A 16280-nucleotide genomic window follows, 5' to 3' on the forward strand; every position below is an offset into this window, starting at 1 on the left:
TTTCAGCTAGGTATCATCTGCCCTGTGCCGTGTGTTAAGCACCCTGCAGGCTGCTGCAACCGGCTGCTTTGGGAGAAGTTAAAATACAAACTGAGGCCTTTTGGTGGGAGGTAAGTGTTGGGCAAGGCTGACTCCCATGTTACAACAGGGGCTGGACCAAAGCAGACCATCAGTTAGATGTCCAGAGACAGATCATAACTCGAAGAGAGCAGATAACGGTGGAAACAACTGCGGAGGTGACAGCAGAAATGTCCTTGTACCTGGGGAATATACGGTCTGGTCCCACCCTGACCTTTGGGAGCAAACCAGGAAACCATCTTCTTAATTAATAAACTGTAAAAACACCCATGAGAAAAGAAAATGCCTTTATTCTGAGAGGTGGGGGCTCTTACATCTCAGCTTGTAATTTTTTTTTTTTTCTAAGGCAGACATAAAAAGACTCCATAATTTATTCTTAGGACATCTGAATAGTTATTTATTGAGAAGCCACAGTTCTCACACTTTTACAACTGTCGGCTTGTATAAGGCAAAAAAAGCAAGATGGATCACTATTTTACACAGAAAGTAAAAGCTCTGGAGGGGGGACTGATGGACATGCAGTTACTGGTCAAAATGCAATGTACATGACATATAAAAACCATTGTGAAACAGAGGAATTTTAAATTATGGTTACAATCTACTGAAATAAATATTCAATATATTATTATAAACACATTTGTATAGTCTAAGATTGTAATTAAAGTTGTCTTTGTACATACACGGTTATTTGAAATTTAAACAAAAATAACATTTAGAGGAGCAAACGTCAACATAAAACAACTGCTTTGGACTTGTAATGTGGCATGATCTATCCATAATGATAGGATTAATCTGGTGTGGCAATTAGAGTGACTAATCCTTTGGGATGTAGCCTCTATGGAGTTAACTGCATATTGAAGGGAAGAGCCTGGTACATTAACAAGGATGCAGAATGATTCAAACGGCTGTCTGGGTTTGTTTGTTTTCTGGTTTTTAAATGAACAGAGAGAACAAAAAAATCATTTGTAATTGCCTCGTTCTTCTTTTAAAAACAAAGCTGTTTTTTTATTAATTTTAAGCAGTTGGCATCCACAGAAGAGAAACAAAGAAATGAAAGGACTCGATTCACTCATCTTCACAACAATTTACCATCAATGTATATACAGTACATTAATGAAGCATTGTTTAAACTTTAATTATAACAGGGACACACCTAGCATGTTTTCTATGTAGTTTTTCCATTAACAGTATTAAACAATGGTGCTCCATATTGCTTATGAACATACAGATATGAAATTAGGGAACGGATGAATCAAAGAGAGGTGCTAATCTTATTACCACACAGCTAACATGGCATTTGTATTGGTAAACTTCTCATGGGCATTTAGAGCTGACATAAAAATTCCTAATGTGGCTAACTGAGTTACAGACGAGGTACATGCACGGATACCAGGCAACCCCCAGCCGGTCCTCCGGGCCAGCCTCCCTAGTCATCCTCTTCGTCTTCCTCATCGCTGTCCTTCATGGTGATCCCCTGGAGCCCTCCGCCCTCGCTGACCGATGCCGTGGCCTCCTCTACCGTCAGCCGGTTCCGGATGGTCTCGTAGGTTTTGCTGTTTAAGGTGGAGTCCAGCACACCTTGCAATCGGAAATCCCGGTACGTTTTCTAAAGTGGGGAGAGGCATGGAGGAAGGAGGAGACAGCACAGAGGTCAGGGCCGACACCGGCTCCCCTGCTTTGCTGCAGGAGTCAGCCCATGCCCCAGTGCCTGGAGTTTGGGGCCGCTAATGGAAGAGGCTGGGATGCCAGGGAAATCCCTGCCCCGGGGACGTTTTGCATCGCCCTGGGCAGCGCAGAGGCCGCAGGGGAGGGGGTCTCTGCCGGCCACCACCTTTGCAGAGGTCCCTTTAGGGTGCCTTGAGCAAGAAATGACAGCTCTGCAACTCCAGCCCTGCCTTCGCAGGGCCCGCAGGGTGGCCGGGCGCTGTGGCTGCAGAAAGGCTTCAAAGCGGGGATGTACTGGGGGCTGCTCAGGGGAGCTTTACATATGGTAGGCTGGGGTCTAAAAAGACATCGAAGCAACAGATAAGGGCTCTGCTCCCACTAACTCTCCTTGCGTCGGGATGCATGCATCTGCCTGTCACGTCGGTTATTTTTCTTCATGCAGCAGAACGCATATCGCCCGTAACCGCAGCCGTGATTACACGCTCCCAGAATGCTCCATATTAAATAATCCTACCTACAGTATTGGGATTAAATAAGCGAAGTCCAGGATACCAGGGAAAATTGTTGATGTATAAACATAAGCACACGGCATGTGTTTCTTAAATCTCTCTCTTTTCACCTAATTCTGAAACTGGGGTTGCATTTCCATAGTTAGCTATATTTCCCTTGTTGTTACGATTAGTATTTCTCATTTGAATTTATGTTTAAAAACTTCTCGACTCCGTGAGATAAAACTCTGGCCTCGTAGTTCATTTAATTCTGCTCTGCGCTCTCTGTGGAAACTATTTGCTCTTCTGCTATGTCAGACAGACCTTGGATTTGTTGTAGCTGCTTCTGAATGTAATATTGGTATAAATAAAGCACAAGGAAGAAAGCTTTCCTCAGCTAGCTGACAAGTAGAAATAATTTGTCTGTGCCTGTTGTTTTCAGTTATGAAAAGCACATTTAATACATTTCAGTTTTAATTTATTCATGCTTTCAATGTGTTCACTGCACACAAGACCATAAACATTATAAAATACTAGACCAAAAAGCATTAGATAGAACCTAAAATGATCAAAAATATATTTACCCCCTTCTGTGATCTTATTATTTCATGTAAACCACTGCGATTTCACACTGAAATAATTATCGTTAGTCCAAGGCACGCACGCACACACATATATACACATACACGTGCACTCAAGGAAAAAAAAATGTTACTTTCAGGGTATGTTATCTCACCTTTGTGATCTCTTAGAGTTGATTGTAAAAGAAACAACTTCAATTAACTATGAGAACAATCCTCATTTGCATTCTGACGATAATCACAAGCCATAGCCGGACTTAAATGTTTCTAGTAAAACAGTGTTAAAAACTTTTGGTTTGATTTAACCCGTTTTAACACTGGAGTTCGTTGGTGCGATCAACATGTTTGTCCACAAAAAGGCTAATTTTGGGGTGCTTATTGTACAGGTAGGGTCAAATAGCAATAAAGGCTCCCTTTTTTCCATGCAAGCAGTTACTTTGTTCTTATTTGCACACCTGTATTTTGCATCTCTATGCATTTCAAGTCCCTGTTTATCCTTTGCTACGTGCCATACACACAAGTATCGTAATTTTTAAGAATTTTAATGAATGGCTTAATATATTTGCCAGGGACGGTTTGCCTAAGAGAACATGCTGCACGCACGCAGGCATACACACGCTCTCCTTCCGACAGCAAGATGGTAGCGAAAACGCAGCAGACGATTACCTTTACTATCCTAATGAGAGTTTTCAGTTGGTAAATGTGAAGCTGCAGGTCCATGCGGTCTGTCAGCCAGGTGCAGACAACATTCATCGAGCTGGTGTACCATTGCTGCAAGAGAGACAGGACTTCTCCAGCAACCACGTTAGGGCTGCGTGCTGTGCCCTGAATCAGACAGGCGGCACCGCGCACACAGTCAGCACCAACCTTTCCCACCAGCCAGCCTGTTGATGGGATATGACAGACTTAGAGGGGGAGACAGGCACCCTCTGACACAGAATTTCCATGCATGAGCTTTTAAATTTTAATAATAACAACAACAAACTTATTAGGAGGGGTAATGGCCACCAGCAACACCGCGAGGTTCTCGGAATCTGATTTTTGCCATTGACGGGACTTGCCAGCAGTGGTGTGCCTTTGGCCCAATCCATTTTTTAACCTGCTCCCCGCCCCCCCAGTGAAAGCACAGTCCTGCCTTTAAGTGTGTCAGACCCACACTCAAACTACTTACTTACCCTCTTGAAATTCAAACAGAACCAGCCACGGGGCGAGTCTGGTTCCCTGACGGCGAGCGGAGGGGAGGCTCGTGCGGGGCAAGGTTTGGCTGCGGGTGAGGATGCTGCTGTAAGCACCTACCAGGCTGCGCGGGAAATGCTTTGGTTTCACCCTCACACTTACGAAAGATGGAAAAGCAGCAAACAAATGAGCTTGTTTCGAGCTGCTGAGCTCACAGGGCCCCTCCAGGGGCTGAAATTTTGCTGCTTGTCTGTGAAAAAGGCTTGCAGCTGGGTAGCAGCAGCCTGCCAGCCCTGCCGCGCAGGAAGGCTCCGGTGGGCTGTGGATCAGCGCCCCGCTCACGCAGGGCTGGCGTTGCACGTCTGACGCCACACAGACGAGCAGCGAGCCCTCGAGAGAAGGAAAAGCAGGGGCTGTGGCGGGGGGGATCACAAAAACCCTCCCCACGGCGCTCAGCACAACGGTTGATTACAAAGTGGTCTGCATACAGAAACCCATCACGCCTCTGCGTGCACAGCCACACCCTTCGCTCGTGATCTCTCTTACACACGCAGATCAAAACCTAGACTGCAGACCAGCTGCAATTAATCTAGAACCAGTTAAAGATAAAAAAACCCACCGTATCAGTTTATAAAAATCACGACTGAGCGCCATCCTGGTTAGTCTGAAATGCGGCTCCCTCCCAGCTACCCTAAAGCCTCGCGTCAGTCTAACGCAGGTATCATCGCCTCCCTTCACCGCGCCTTCGGGTGGGGGTCTCTGACGCAGAAACATGCCCTTTTCCCTCTGGGTGCTGCAGCTGCCAGCGCAGCAGGTGAATGGAGACAACTGAATAGTCTGTAATTGCAAAACTGAGGCCGGTGACTTGTTACCCTCCACCCGTCAACACCGGCCGAGAGGCCAGCGCCGGCCTGTGAGCCAGCGCGGACGGCGCTGCTGGGCGTGCGGCTCCAGCGCCGTGAGCTGTGACTGGGCAGGGCTTAGCTGGCAGCAGTGGGGCCCGCAGACATTGCTGTCCTGGAGCACCCACGAGCTGGCACAAGGCTCACCAAAGCAAACAAATGAGTCCAAGCTAAACCAGCCCGGCCTCACAAAAATGTGGGCTCAACACAGACTATTGAACCGTATGGTAGTGCACCCGGGAGCTGCTACCCTCCAGCAGCAGCAGGCAGCAGAGGTTAGTCATGCTGCACGGGGAAGGGTTTTTTTCCCCCCACTTCAATGAAGATGGTCCTGTACTTCTATTTCTACACCATGTCTTAATAAAATGGAGGAAATAAAGGGATGGAAGAGTCACCAAAGAAACGGCACGTGGTGATCTCTTGCTCAAGGCTTACACTCGGTGCAACTTGTGGCCGAGATACCTGCTGGCCCTTCATCTCCAGGATGGAGACCTGGCAGGAGCCACGGGCTCGCATGAAACTACTTGAGAGAGGCAAGCAGGAGCTCTCTCTGTAACAGAAGTCAAGCTCAGATACTGTTAGCTCTCACCTGAGGTCCTGACATCAGATTTAGGGTTGAATTGTGAGTGAAGCACCCTGGGTAGCTGGTGTAGGCCTGACCAGCATAGTAGACATGAAGGTCTGATGGGTCTTCATACCTTCCAATCCCTCAGACTAGTCTGAGAGGTCAGAGCATCCCTGGATATCCCTGGAGAGCTCCGGGCACCTCTGGGTGCTGGGACAACAACCCAGGACAGACAGCAGCCAGCCGGGGGGGGTGGCACAAAGTGACTTCTGTCAGTGGGGGATCTGCCTGGGTTCCCTTGTAATGCTGGGGGCCCACGTGGGCGAAACAGAGAGAAATCGTTCATGTTTATGTTACTTTTTTGCAATCAGCATGCTTAAATGAGTCATGCTCTCGGGTGACATGAGCTGTGACGCAGGGCTGCGCTGGCACGCGGATGCCCAGGTCACCCAAACACCACCTTCCACCACCTCTTTAAATCAAACCCCACAGAGGAAGGAAGCAACCGCGTGTTACACAGGCACGCTCTCTCCCTTCCACTGCTGCCTCTTGTCTTCCACGCCACGATCTGCCGGCTGTTTCTGTCACCTCTAAACGAGGTAAGTCCCCGGCGGGGCAGGTCCTGCCATTTCTGTCTGTCCCGTGCCAGGCACACCTCCACGGCTGTATGGCTCCCAAACAGAAATGATGATAACCCCTGCCCAGAGGTTATCGGTAAGGTCACTTTGCTGCTGCAAGACCTTCAGATTAAGCAAACTGAAACATTTTTCCATGTTTGTGGTAGGCACTCCAACACGCTGGATCGTGGGGAGATGCAAACTCCTCCGAGCCGAATCCGAATTGTACCCCTCTCCTCTTGAGCACCGGCTGACAGGGGCTCAGCCAGGCGTCTGGCTCGGCTGCATGAAAGGAGCTCTCTTTCTCAAAGCTAAGTTACTCCAAAGACTTTCTGCTTTATGAGAAAAAGACAAAGTCTAATTCATTGATCTTGATACACAAAACCGTCACGTCACTTCATAGAGCACACACCAACTGCTGAATTTAAGCCCTGCATATTCATAAAAATAAGTTAGCCCATAAATTAAATGTTCCCTTTAGCTATCACTAGTGTTGATGTGCTATAAGACGCACAAGCCCTCTGATTCATGACTAACCTACCAAAGAAGATAACATTTGCATATGATTATATTATTAAAAAAACAACAACAAAGCCAAATGCTCCGAAACGGAAATGTGATGATTTCAGACAAAAGAGCGCAGCGTGGTCCTGCCGGGACACCGGCCGCCTCGCTCCCCCCGTGCAGGTCTGCCGTGCCCCGAAGGGCAGCGGGGTGCCTGCCCGGGACGCGGGGTTCCTCGGGGCGCCGGCTCCAGCCTTGTGCCTTGTCCCCATACACAAGGCGCAGAGGGCACAGCCCAAATGCTGAACTTTGGGGCCTTACCGTGGGGCTGCAACACATTTCAGGCACATTTCTGGAGCCCCAGGGCCAGCTAAGCTGTGGCGTGGGCACACAAAACTAACTAGTATCAATGTATTTTCTCAAAACTCCTCACACCTGGTTGTAAAGAACAAGTAGACCTCATTGGTGCTCCCAGGTCCATGGCCCCCAACTCCACGTACCTCGCTGCTGCGCACACAGGTCACTGATGCTAGCTGGCACCCCTGCCCAGCACTCCGAGGGCAACTGGCACTTCAGCTGGGGGCACGGGGTGAGGGATGGCTGTGGGGGCTGCATCCCAGGGGATGCGTGGTGGATGCCACACATCCACCGGGACATCAGCGGGGAAGGGACCAGGGCTCCATGGGAGCCCCCGCTGCACGGTGTGACCTGGCTAACAGCAGAGGACATGCAAACGCACGGTCTTTAGATGCTATCAGAGCCCAGTAACAGCAAGCAGATACTGTATTTGCACGGCCAGGAATTTAATCTTTCTTTCAGGTTAGTTTTCCTGTTCCCCTTCTGTCTTTCACAGCGACCCTCATTGCCAGGTGCTAGCCTGGGTGGATGAGGCGGGCCTTGGGCTGGCCGGGATGCTCCTGGGCTGGTGTCAGAGGAGCTGAAGCCTGCCAAGGGGTGGGCTTCCACGGCTGCCCATGCAACACCCCGACCAGCTCGAGCAAGAAGCTGCCTCGTTCCCACCCGCCTTTTTTTTTGAATGCAAAAGCATGATCAATAAGTTGCTGAAATAGCAAGTTTGTCTCTGAATACATAAATTGCAAAAATTGATATGAATAAATCTGCAAGTAACACACTGAGTGTGGCACATTTTCTCAAAAAAAAAAAGCCCTGTGCTGGGTTCCTGCGCTTTCCGGGAGGTGGTGTCATTACACATACCCAGGAACATCTGCAAACCCCCGTCTTCTTTGGTGTGAGCTGAATGGAAGCATGACCTCCTGTTCCTTGCCATGAACCTTGAGTTCACACTCATATTTTACATGTTACAGGAAGCCACAGCTCACCCCAGGGGTGCTGCAAACAGAATCTCGTAAGCCAGATGCAACACTGCTTCTTAAGGCACCTGAAGGAGCTGTATTCTTCATTCAAAAGCTTACATACTAGTAGCTTAAGGTCACTTCAGCTTTTGTAAAGAGTGGGACAAAACCAGGAATGCTTATAGGGCTGGGTTGTCAGCAGGGTAGCAGAGGGATTACAAGGAACCTGTGACTCTGCCTCTTTCTGCCTTTACTGGTAGTTTTTTTGTGTGTGAACAAGTGCCATACAACAGATTGAGGCTGGTATAAAGGCCTGGGACTGTGCAAGAGCACCCCGCTGAGCCTCAGCTGTGCTTGCAATTAGCAATAGGCATGAAATGATTATTGTTGTGGTGGCTGATGGCAATGTGAAGTGACAAGTTTTATGGGGGAAGTTGTAGTAGGGATGTTCAGCAAGTTTCTGCAAACCATTAATCGAAGGCTGCAGCACAGTTTAGTCAAAGCTATTTTATGTCATTCCAAAGGTCTCACAAGGATGCTGAAAGAATATTTTTCTGCTCTCAGTGCCTTGGAATGGAGTTTTTCTAGGTCAGGGATTCTTTACTGCCCTATTTAGTGTCAAAAATACCCATTTGCCTCAAATTAGCAGAAAGCTTGTAGTTAAGGGCTAGAGATTAGGCACACAAAATTACTCAGCAGGTGACTGCTGGGTGGATTTGGGGGTTGAGAAGTCTTTAAAACTGACTACAAGACATTATATACTTCTGACAAAAGAACATAGTAATCCTACCTGCTTGCTTTAACCACTGTTGTTTGTCTATTATTATGTGCTTTAATGCTCATAAGAGCAAAACTACTGGTGATACTACTCAATTACCATAGTAACTCTCCCCTATGACCTCTCATTTCAGTACTCGCTTTCCAACCAGAACCAATCCAAGCAGGGCAAATCTATTTAAAACTGTGGCACACACTGCACAAGGAGGCTCCGAACGCCGGCTGGCTCCCTCTCTTTGTCCGGGACACGGACTTGTTTTGAAATGCTGAAAGGAAGCTTTGAAATGAACCCTTGAATTCAAGGTATTTCAAAGGTGAGGGACTGGATGTCGGGCGGCTGCCTTGGCGGCATCCCCGCGCCGGCCAGCACGGAGTGAGGGGCCCGCAGAGGTGGGAAGGGAGAGAGGAACGTGCTGACTATGAGTCTTATTTCCCAAAGGAAAACTGAACCTGCTCTCAGGCAACAGCCTTCTCTCAAAGAGACTCGATCAGCCAGGAAAAAAAAAGAATTAAAAAATTACCGACTCTTTGTATCTGGTGTTTGCGTCCGCGTCCAATGGGCCAGAAGCTGGTGCAAAGCACAGCGGGGCTGTGCTGATTTACAACTGCTGACAGTACGTGACAGCCGACAGAGCCGTGTCCATCCCCATCCTGGGCAGCTCCGAGATCAAATTCAGTATTCGGCGTTGTCACATGCATTCATGGCAGCCACCTCCCCTTGGCAGGTGTCGTCTCCGCAGGGAAGGTAGGGATGCAGCCACAGCAGCTCAGGACTGTGCTTTCCGGGGACCAGCTCTGCGCACATGGCTGCCGGCGTTGCCTGAAGACTTGCTCGGTGAATAGGAGCAGGAGCTCTTCTGGTGAAGCCTGCCTGCCCAAGGGACCGTGCTCCTGCGTTTGCTCACGGCGTGTCCTGCATGCACACTCGATGCTGTCTGCAGGCCTGCAACCCGAAGCCCAGGCTGCTCGACGGCAGTCATGGAAGGACCACTCTTGTCCCTCTGGTCCTCTGTGACCACCAAGGTGTTCCTCTCCACCTTCCCTCAATGTTTCTTTTGCAGTTGATCCCAGGCAGTCATTGCAATTACAAAAACTTGGGAAACAGAGTAAGTATGAAACATAGAGCCTCATGGCCAATGCAGTTTCCTACTCTTTTCTTTCAAAAAAAAAAAAAAAGAGAGACATTCCCAGCAAGCCTGAACGTACACGGCAGCATACACAATCCCAGTTTGAGAGCCTCCTCCGAAGCCCAGCTCAGCCGGGATGCTGGATGCGGATGAGAGCAGTGGTGGGACAAAGCATGCCTCCTACCCTCCTCCCAGCCAGCACTAGCAAGGCCTCGGCTGGGCTGCCAGAGCTGAGCCCCGGCTATTTCTCAGACCACGTTTTGGAAACCCAGGCTTTGTTTGCTGCAGAAGGTGACGCACCATCCCCCAGGCTGACCCACAGCCGGGAAGGTGGGGAAAGAGCGGGGACAGGGCCTTGGCAACACAAGTTCGTCCGAAACTCTTGAGTTAAGATACATGGTGGTGGCCCCGGAGGAGGACGTGGCACAGCCGAGGCGGGCGAAGAGCTGTGGTCCCTCAGGTGCACACGTAGCTCCGGTCCCCAGTGTTGATGAGGAGATGGGGACAGACCTGCCACACGATGAAGAAGGAAGAGGCACATCTCTCTCCTGCGAGCATACATTTTCTGGATGGCAAGTGGAGACCTCCATGCAGCAATTCCCCATCCCATGTGTTCATCAACTTTTCTTTCCACTACTCAACAAAAACCATCCTCTGTGCTGGGTACCACTCCGCAGTGCCTTGCTTACAGGCTCCCCTTTCCCTGCCACTCATTGGGGCACCAGAAAAGCCATCCAAAGGCAGATCAGCATTTTGAGCTACGAAACCTCCTCCAGCACAGAGGGCCAGACCTGCAGCGGGGTCAGGGGCTCAGCCCCACAGGCAAAGAGCATCTGGCTCGGTTGCGTCCCGGCCGTGGCCACGGGTGGCATCAAATAATAACCCAGTGACTCTCTTGATTTACACCTGCCGAGGATTTGGCCCATTCCCCCAAGCCTTGTGGGGGCCAAGGCTCAGGGGACCACGTATGGCACCTCCGGGCACGCCTGGAAGCAGAGAAATTGGTGTGACATTGCCCACGTTATAGAAATGAAGTTTAGCGGCTGTGGATCTAAGAGCACACAGCTAACCAGAAAATAAGCAATGAGTTAATATCACAGGCATTGATCAGCTAGTCTTACAATTAATGCTTCCAATAAAAAAAAAAGCTCCCCCTTTTTATTCAACAGAATAAGAAATTAAACACTTGTGGGCTCATTCTAAAGAATGAATGAAATTGAATAAGCTACCTAGCACTTGAGATTCCCAGCGAGTGCTTGAATAGAGCAAACCTCCTGAGTTGAATGGATTGCCTTTTGGGACCAATTTGTCTCTTTTCACTCTTTATTCCTCCTTTTTTGCTGACAGATGTACAAAGGCGGAACTGCGCTGTGCAGCTTAGCTACATGCACCCACAGCAGCTGTCACTTTTGTCGAGCAAGTTAATCAAGCAAATGCCACCATATCCCACTTTCTATAAGGAACAACATGTTATAGACAGTAGTCTTGGGAGACGGGGAGGGAGGGAGAGAGACTTTATTTTAACTTTGAGTAGCTGGTATTTTTTTTCTCCCCTCTGTGTGTAAAAAAAAAAAAAGAAGGAAAAAAAAAAAAAAGCAGCCAAACCCGGTAGCACAAGCTGACACTTTTGTTTTCCCGTAGAACAAATATTTAATATGATTTTAACTCTAATTTGTACTAGAGGGAGAGCTGTCCGGTTTTAATTAAATTTAAGGGAGTTAGGGGAACATGGTTAAAAAAGAAATGGAAGCTTTTTGTTTGCATTAACGCTTGTTGATAATAATATATTGATTGTCAATTGCTAAGCCCAAAAGATTAGTGTAGTAAATACTATTATCTGAATGCCACAAGTGAAGTGCTAGCTTCCCGTCCCTGCTTTTCCCTTTGTGAGGCAGTTTGAATCACTGGTTGTTATTTATACATTTTCTTTGATAAAACCAACTTGTGTGGCTGATTTTTTTTAAACCCTGCCTCATTAAGTGCATAATAGCATTTACGTGCGGGGCTTTCTGCTTTTTAGCCTTTCAAGCTTAAGCTTATATTCCTCTCTCACAACCATGTTTCAAAACTTGGGATGATCACAAACAATTGGATACACACCAATATTGTATATATCAGATGCTCTCTTGCTCTTGCCAAAGACTAGGAAATAACAGAACATTATCTGCAAAGAGTAAATAAATAGTTACTGTCCTGCTACGCTGCCGCACGCCGGATAATAACACTGTCTGATCATTAGGTAGCTTTTCTAGTGCACATGATTCTTTAAGTGCGTATAGTCTTGTTAGATATCCAAAAGTCGACACCAAAAGTAGGTCTTTCGGTGTAGCTCTACGGAGCACACAACAGCAAAGCACCGAGCGGGCTCTAGGCAACCCTCGGCTTGCTGTTAGAAAGGTAATTCCCCCCCAAATTCACACACTTTTGAAAGTATCTTCTCTTTCAGAAAATAAATCTAAGTTTTGGTAACAGATTAGGGTGTGCTAATTGAACTTCTCCGCCAGGTCTTCGGCTTGGTATGTTCAGAAACAGAGCACACAAATTGGAAGCGTTTGGGGTATGTGAACTCTTTGCCAGGCTCTGGGCTCTGCGCTTCCACCTTGCCCGTACGAGCAAACCCTCCATCAGCCGTGCCTATGCCTGGGCAAGCAGTCCTCACAGGAGGCAACATGACCCTTATTTTCTGAATTAAACCTCTCTATTAAACTCTACATTAAATTCTGGAGATCTAGCAAAGTGCTAGCAATTTAAGAAAAATCCCCTGAAACCCCAGGGTCTTTTTATTTTTAATAAAATTTATGACTTTATTCTATCAAAGCCTCGTGAATCTGTCTGGAGTCTCCCAGGTCACACTTACGCTGAGCTATTACTGAAATAAATGGCTGCACTGTTTTTTCCTGGGATTTTTTGTATCGCTATAATGCTATCACTGCAAGTACACACGGTGTATTCTTCAACATCCACCCCAGTGCTGTGATTTCTGGATGCCTTTTACTCTATTTTATATTCCTTAACTCGGAAATTTCATTCACATTGACAACGTAGCTACACGAGGAAGTTACAAAGTCAAAGGGGCTCGATATTAAAATAATTTGTATTATTATTTAATAAAGTCACGGTCCCAGCATTGCCTAATAGGGTTAAGCTGCTAGCCAGAGCAACTCATCATCTGTCTAGGATGCAAATGGCATCACCGAATTACATTATCTTTTTTTCTTTTCCCCCCTTCTCTTCTCAAAAATAAACCACAAAAAAACTTTGAATCGCATAAGAGCTCTTCCTTGAAACAGGGAAAAGAATTCAGAATGAAAGCTGAAACGCAGACCAGGCGCACTGAAGTGCCGCACGCTTTTTGCAGTACATATGGTACCTGAGATCACCCACTGTTTGGGGATCGCAGCGACAGGGTGCGCTCAGGCTGGCGCTTCACCCTTAATTGGCTTGAAGTTGGACCCGATGGGGCCCGGCAGGTCGGTGCCACGGGTGTTAACGGGAGGGAGGCGCGGGACTCCGTGCCGGTATGTTTGCTGCATGTGCTGGTGGGATTACACAATTCTCCGCTCGCCAAAGGGGCACAACTCATCCTGCACGCTCCTCGCTGCACATTTCTCTCTGCTCTTAACCCAAAATCATTTTATTCCTTTTTGGGGAGGAAAAGGAGGATTGACATCTTTCGTGCCAGCGGGGCCAAGGTCCCCAGCAAATAAACATGCCCAAGAAGATAATCTCTAACACTCCCTGCTTTCAGTGCTGCACAAGATCCGTTAACACCTACATGTGTTTTGTGCAGCTGCAGGTCCGCACGCCGCGGTGGCTGCAGGTTTGTTTACTCAGACCCTCAGTGGCTTTGCAAGCAATCCACGTGCTCTCACCACACAAGCAAAGGTCTCCCACGGCAGGTACACAGCCAGAAAGGGACCTGCAGGCGGTTCTGCTCCTTCACCAGAGGAGGAACAACTCTGCTGCTGGGGATATGATGTCTTCTACTTATTCAGGTGTTCCCAAGCTGTACGTCAGGGTGGTCTGCTCTGCTAGCCAGACGCCAAAGTCTCTGCCTAGCCAAGAGCCACACGCTCACATCCCTGGCAGAGGTGATGGGCCACAGGCATGATACGCCGATGACTCCCTGAGCTTTCTCCCTGGGGAGGATCTCACTGAAAGAGCTTCTGCAATGTTGGCTCACCTCCTCCTCCAGCTGGGATGCCCCGCTCTCAGCACGCTGGGGTTTGCTGTCAGCAAACCCCTACACCAGTCCGTGCACTGACCACCTCCGAGTAAAGCCCAGCCACGTGCTGCTCCACTTGCTCTGAGGAGGGCAAACCCCTCGAGCTGCGCACTGCTCAGGGCTGGATGGAGGGCGGCAGGCAGAGAAAACTGTGGGGAGACCTGCGTGGAAACAGCTATTTATCTGCAGCGGGGTGCAGGGGGGGATGTGGTAGCCGATGCTCATGGTGATCCGGCAAGGAAGCCCACTGACATCGGTCCTGGCAGCACCTCTAACTTCTCTCTCATTCGCAACATCCTCAAACCAGGGACACCCCACGCTTAAACCTGCAGGTTTGCAGGCTGAGCACCTCAGTGGGTGCCTCCTTTCCTCTCTGAGACAAGACAGCCCCAACCCTTGGGCACCGCATTATACAGCTGCAGAAAAGGCTGCCTTTCAGGTACTAGGTAAAGCCTGTCCTGGCTACCTGCACCCCTGAGCTGGAAGACCCTGCCTGTACGGGGTGCGCTGGTACGCAGCACCCCACGTACCTGCATGCAGAGGGCTTAACGGGGCCCTGGGTGCACCGTCAGGTTGGCTCTGGGTGCTGGGCCCTCTCTCCCTTCGCTGGAGATGCAGCTCAGCAAAGTGCACAGCGCTTGCTGGGAACTGTCAGATAAAACCCTAAAAACCTGCTGCTTTGCAGAATTTTGCAGACCTCAGTTTTCCTAAATGAAAGAGCTTCTGCATAAAAAAATCTAAAGGCACACACACACAAAACCACTTCTGTATGGATGCTTGTTCTCAAATACTTTTTTTAACCTATAAAATATTCTCTGCTTATTTCCATTTTTCAAAAAAGAAATTAAGTTGACATGGTAAAATCTGAGTTTCTATATAAAGCAACTTAGTAAAACACAATATCCACACAATGTGCTGCTATTTTTCTGTCCCAGTTCCAGGGCCCTGTTAGTGCAAGGTGTAACTGGATGCAAAGTTGCTCAATAAGATGCAATACAGTAATGCATGCTATGGAATACTTTAATTATACTTGTTATTAGGATTAATTAAAAGCTGTCACAAAGTGGGACTTGGTAGACTTTAGCTGGCTCTTTTATAGCCTGCAAATTTCAAAAAAGTAGCTACAGGCTGCCCGGGTATCTCAGTCCTGAGGGTTTTGTGAGTGTGGGAGGGAGCAGCATCCCTGGTGTCATTCCTGGGGTTACACACTGGAGAAAACGCACTCCCTGCCCAACTTCTGCTCAGCATTTTTGAATGCTGATATCATACATCCAGGGCGAGGTTTAAAGGAGCACCGGGAAAGGAAAGAGCCGCAGATCAAGAGAAATGAAGTGACCTGGGACGGCTAATCTCACACGCACCGCTGGCCGGCGCGGGCAATGGCAGCGATTGTGTGGGCTGGATTGGAGGGGGAGAAAAGGAAAAGAGGGATTGGAGGCGCTGCTGGAAATCAGACAATTTGTCATTGTCCGTGCAGGGGCCGTTGGCTCACCCCTGCGCCCACCGGGAGTTTCTTTGGGCAAAAGCCCTTTGCGCAGCCCGGAGGGAGGGAGCAAAGCTGCCGGCAGCGGGGGGCTCGGCCCCGCGGCAGCCATGCCCCGGCGGGCTGGGGGCTCAGCCCCGCACATCTGTGTGCGCCGGGGCGTCCTGGCCCTTCCCATGCTCCTCGCACCCCAGGCTCAGCTGGCACCCACGCGGGTCGGGGTTCACGGGGAACGCCAGCACCTTCAGGCTCTCCTTCCTGACGACCCACGAGATTGGAACTTCAATTAGCTAAGGCCTCTTAAGCGAAGCTGGAAGGCAGCTTCAGCTCAGAGCATACGATGCATCTCGTACGCAGTTATAAATGTGCACAGGCAGCTCCCGGTCAGGGAGCAGAGAGGCTGCTCGGAAAAAGGCTCTCCCTGGATGGAGGATGCCTTGCTGCCTGCGATACAGCACCATGGCACCTCTTCCCCAAAACCCACCTTGGCTACTCACGTCTACCGGGAAATAAATGATCCTTCCCTCAGTGCCAACCCTAAACCAAAAATCTCCGATACTCAAAAGCACCGTGCGGATGATGTTAGCAAGCCTATGCTGACCTTAACGTAACAGAGCAATCAGTCTGCCTTCTTAGAATGATTAATGGAAAATCTCCTCTGGAAAAGAAATCAAATTAACTGTCTTCAACCAAATGTCTACTGGAACACAAAAAGCTGTTCCGATAAAGACATTTAGGAGGGGAAAAAACCCCTTAGGAGGATGTAAATCCAGTGACAG

The 16280-nt window shown here is 48.8% G+C and overlaps 1 protein-coding gene across 4 annotated transcripts in view; it reads right to left on the reverse strand.

The window, feature by feature from the left end:
* Window positions 1–1504: 1504 nt before the first annotated feature.
* Window positions 1505–16280, reverse strand: part of CADPS (calcium dependent secretion activator) — a gene marked incomplete at both ends in the record, with an annotated part of 223892 nt that continues 209116 nt past the window's right edge. For all 4 annotated transcript variants that reach the window (XM_082322562.1, XM_082322559.1, XM_082322560.1 and 1 more), the window contains 2 exons: window positions 1505–1684; window positions 3479–3583. In XM_082322562.1, coding sequence (XP_082178688.1) covers window positions 1505–1684; window positions 3479–3583 — 285 coding nt within the window. The remainder of the gene's footprint in view (window positions 1685–3478; window positions 3584–16280) is intronic.

This window comes from Platalea leucorodia, assembly GCF_965183815.1.
Source record: "Platalea leucorodia genome assembly, chromosome: 9".
Taxonomy (NCBI): domain Eukaryota; kingdom Metazoa; phylum Chordata; class Aves; order Pelecaniformes; family Threskiornithidae; genus Platalea; species Platalea leucorodia.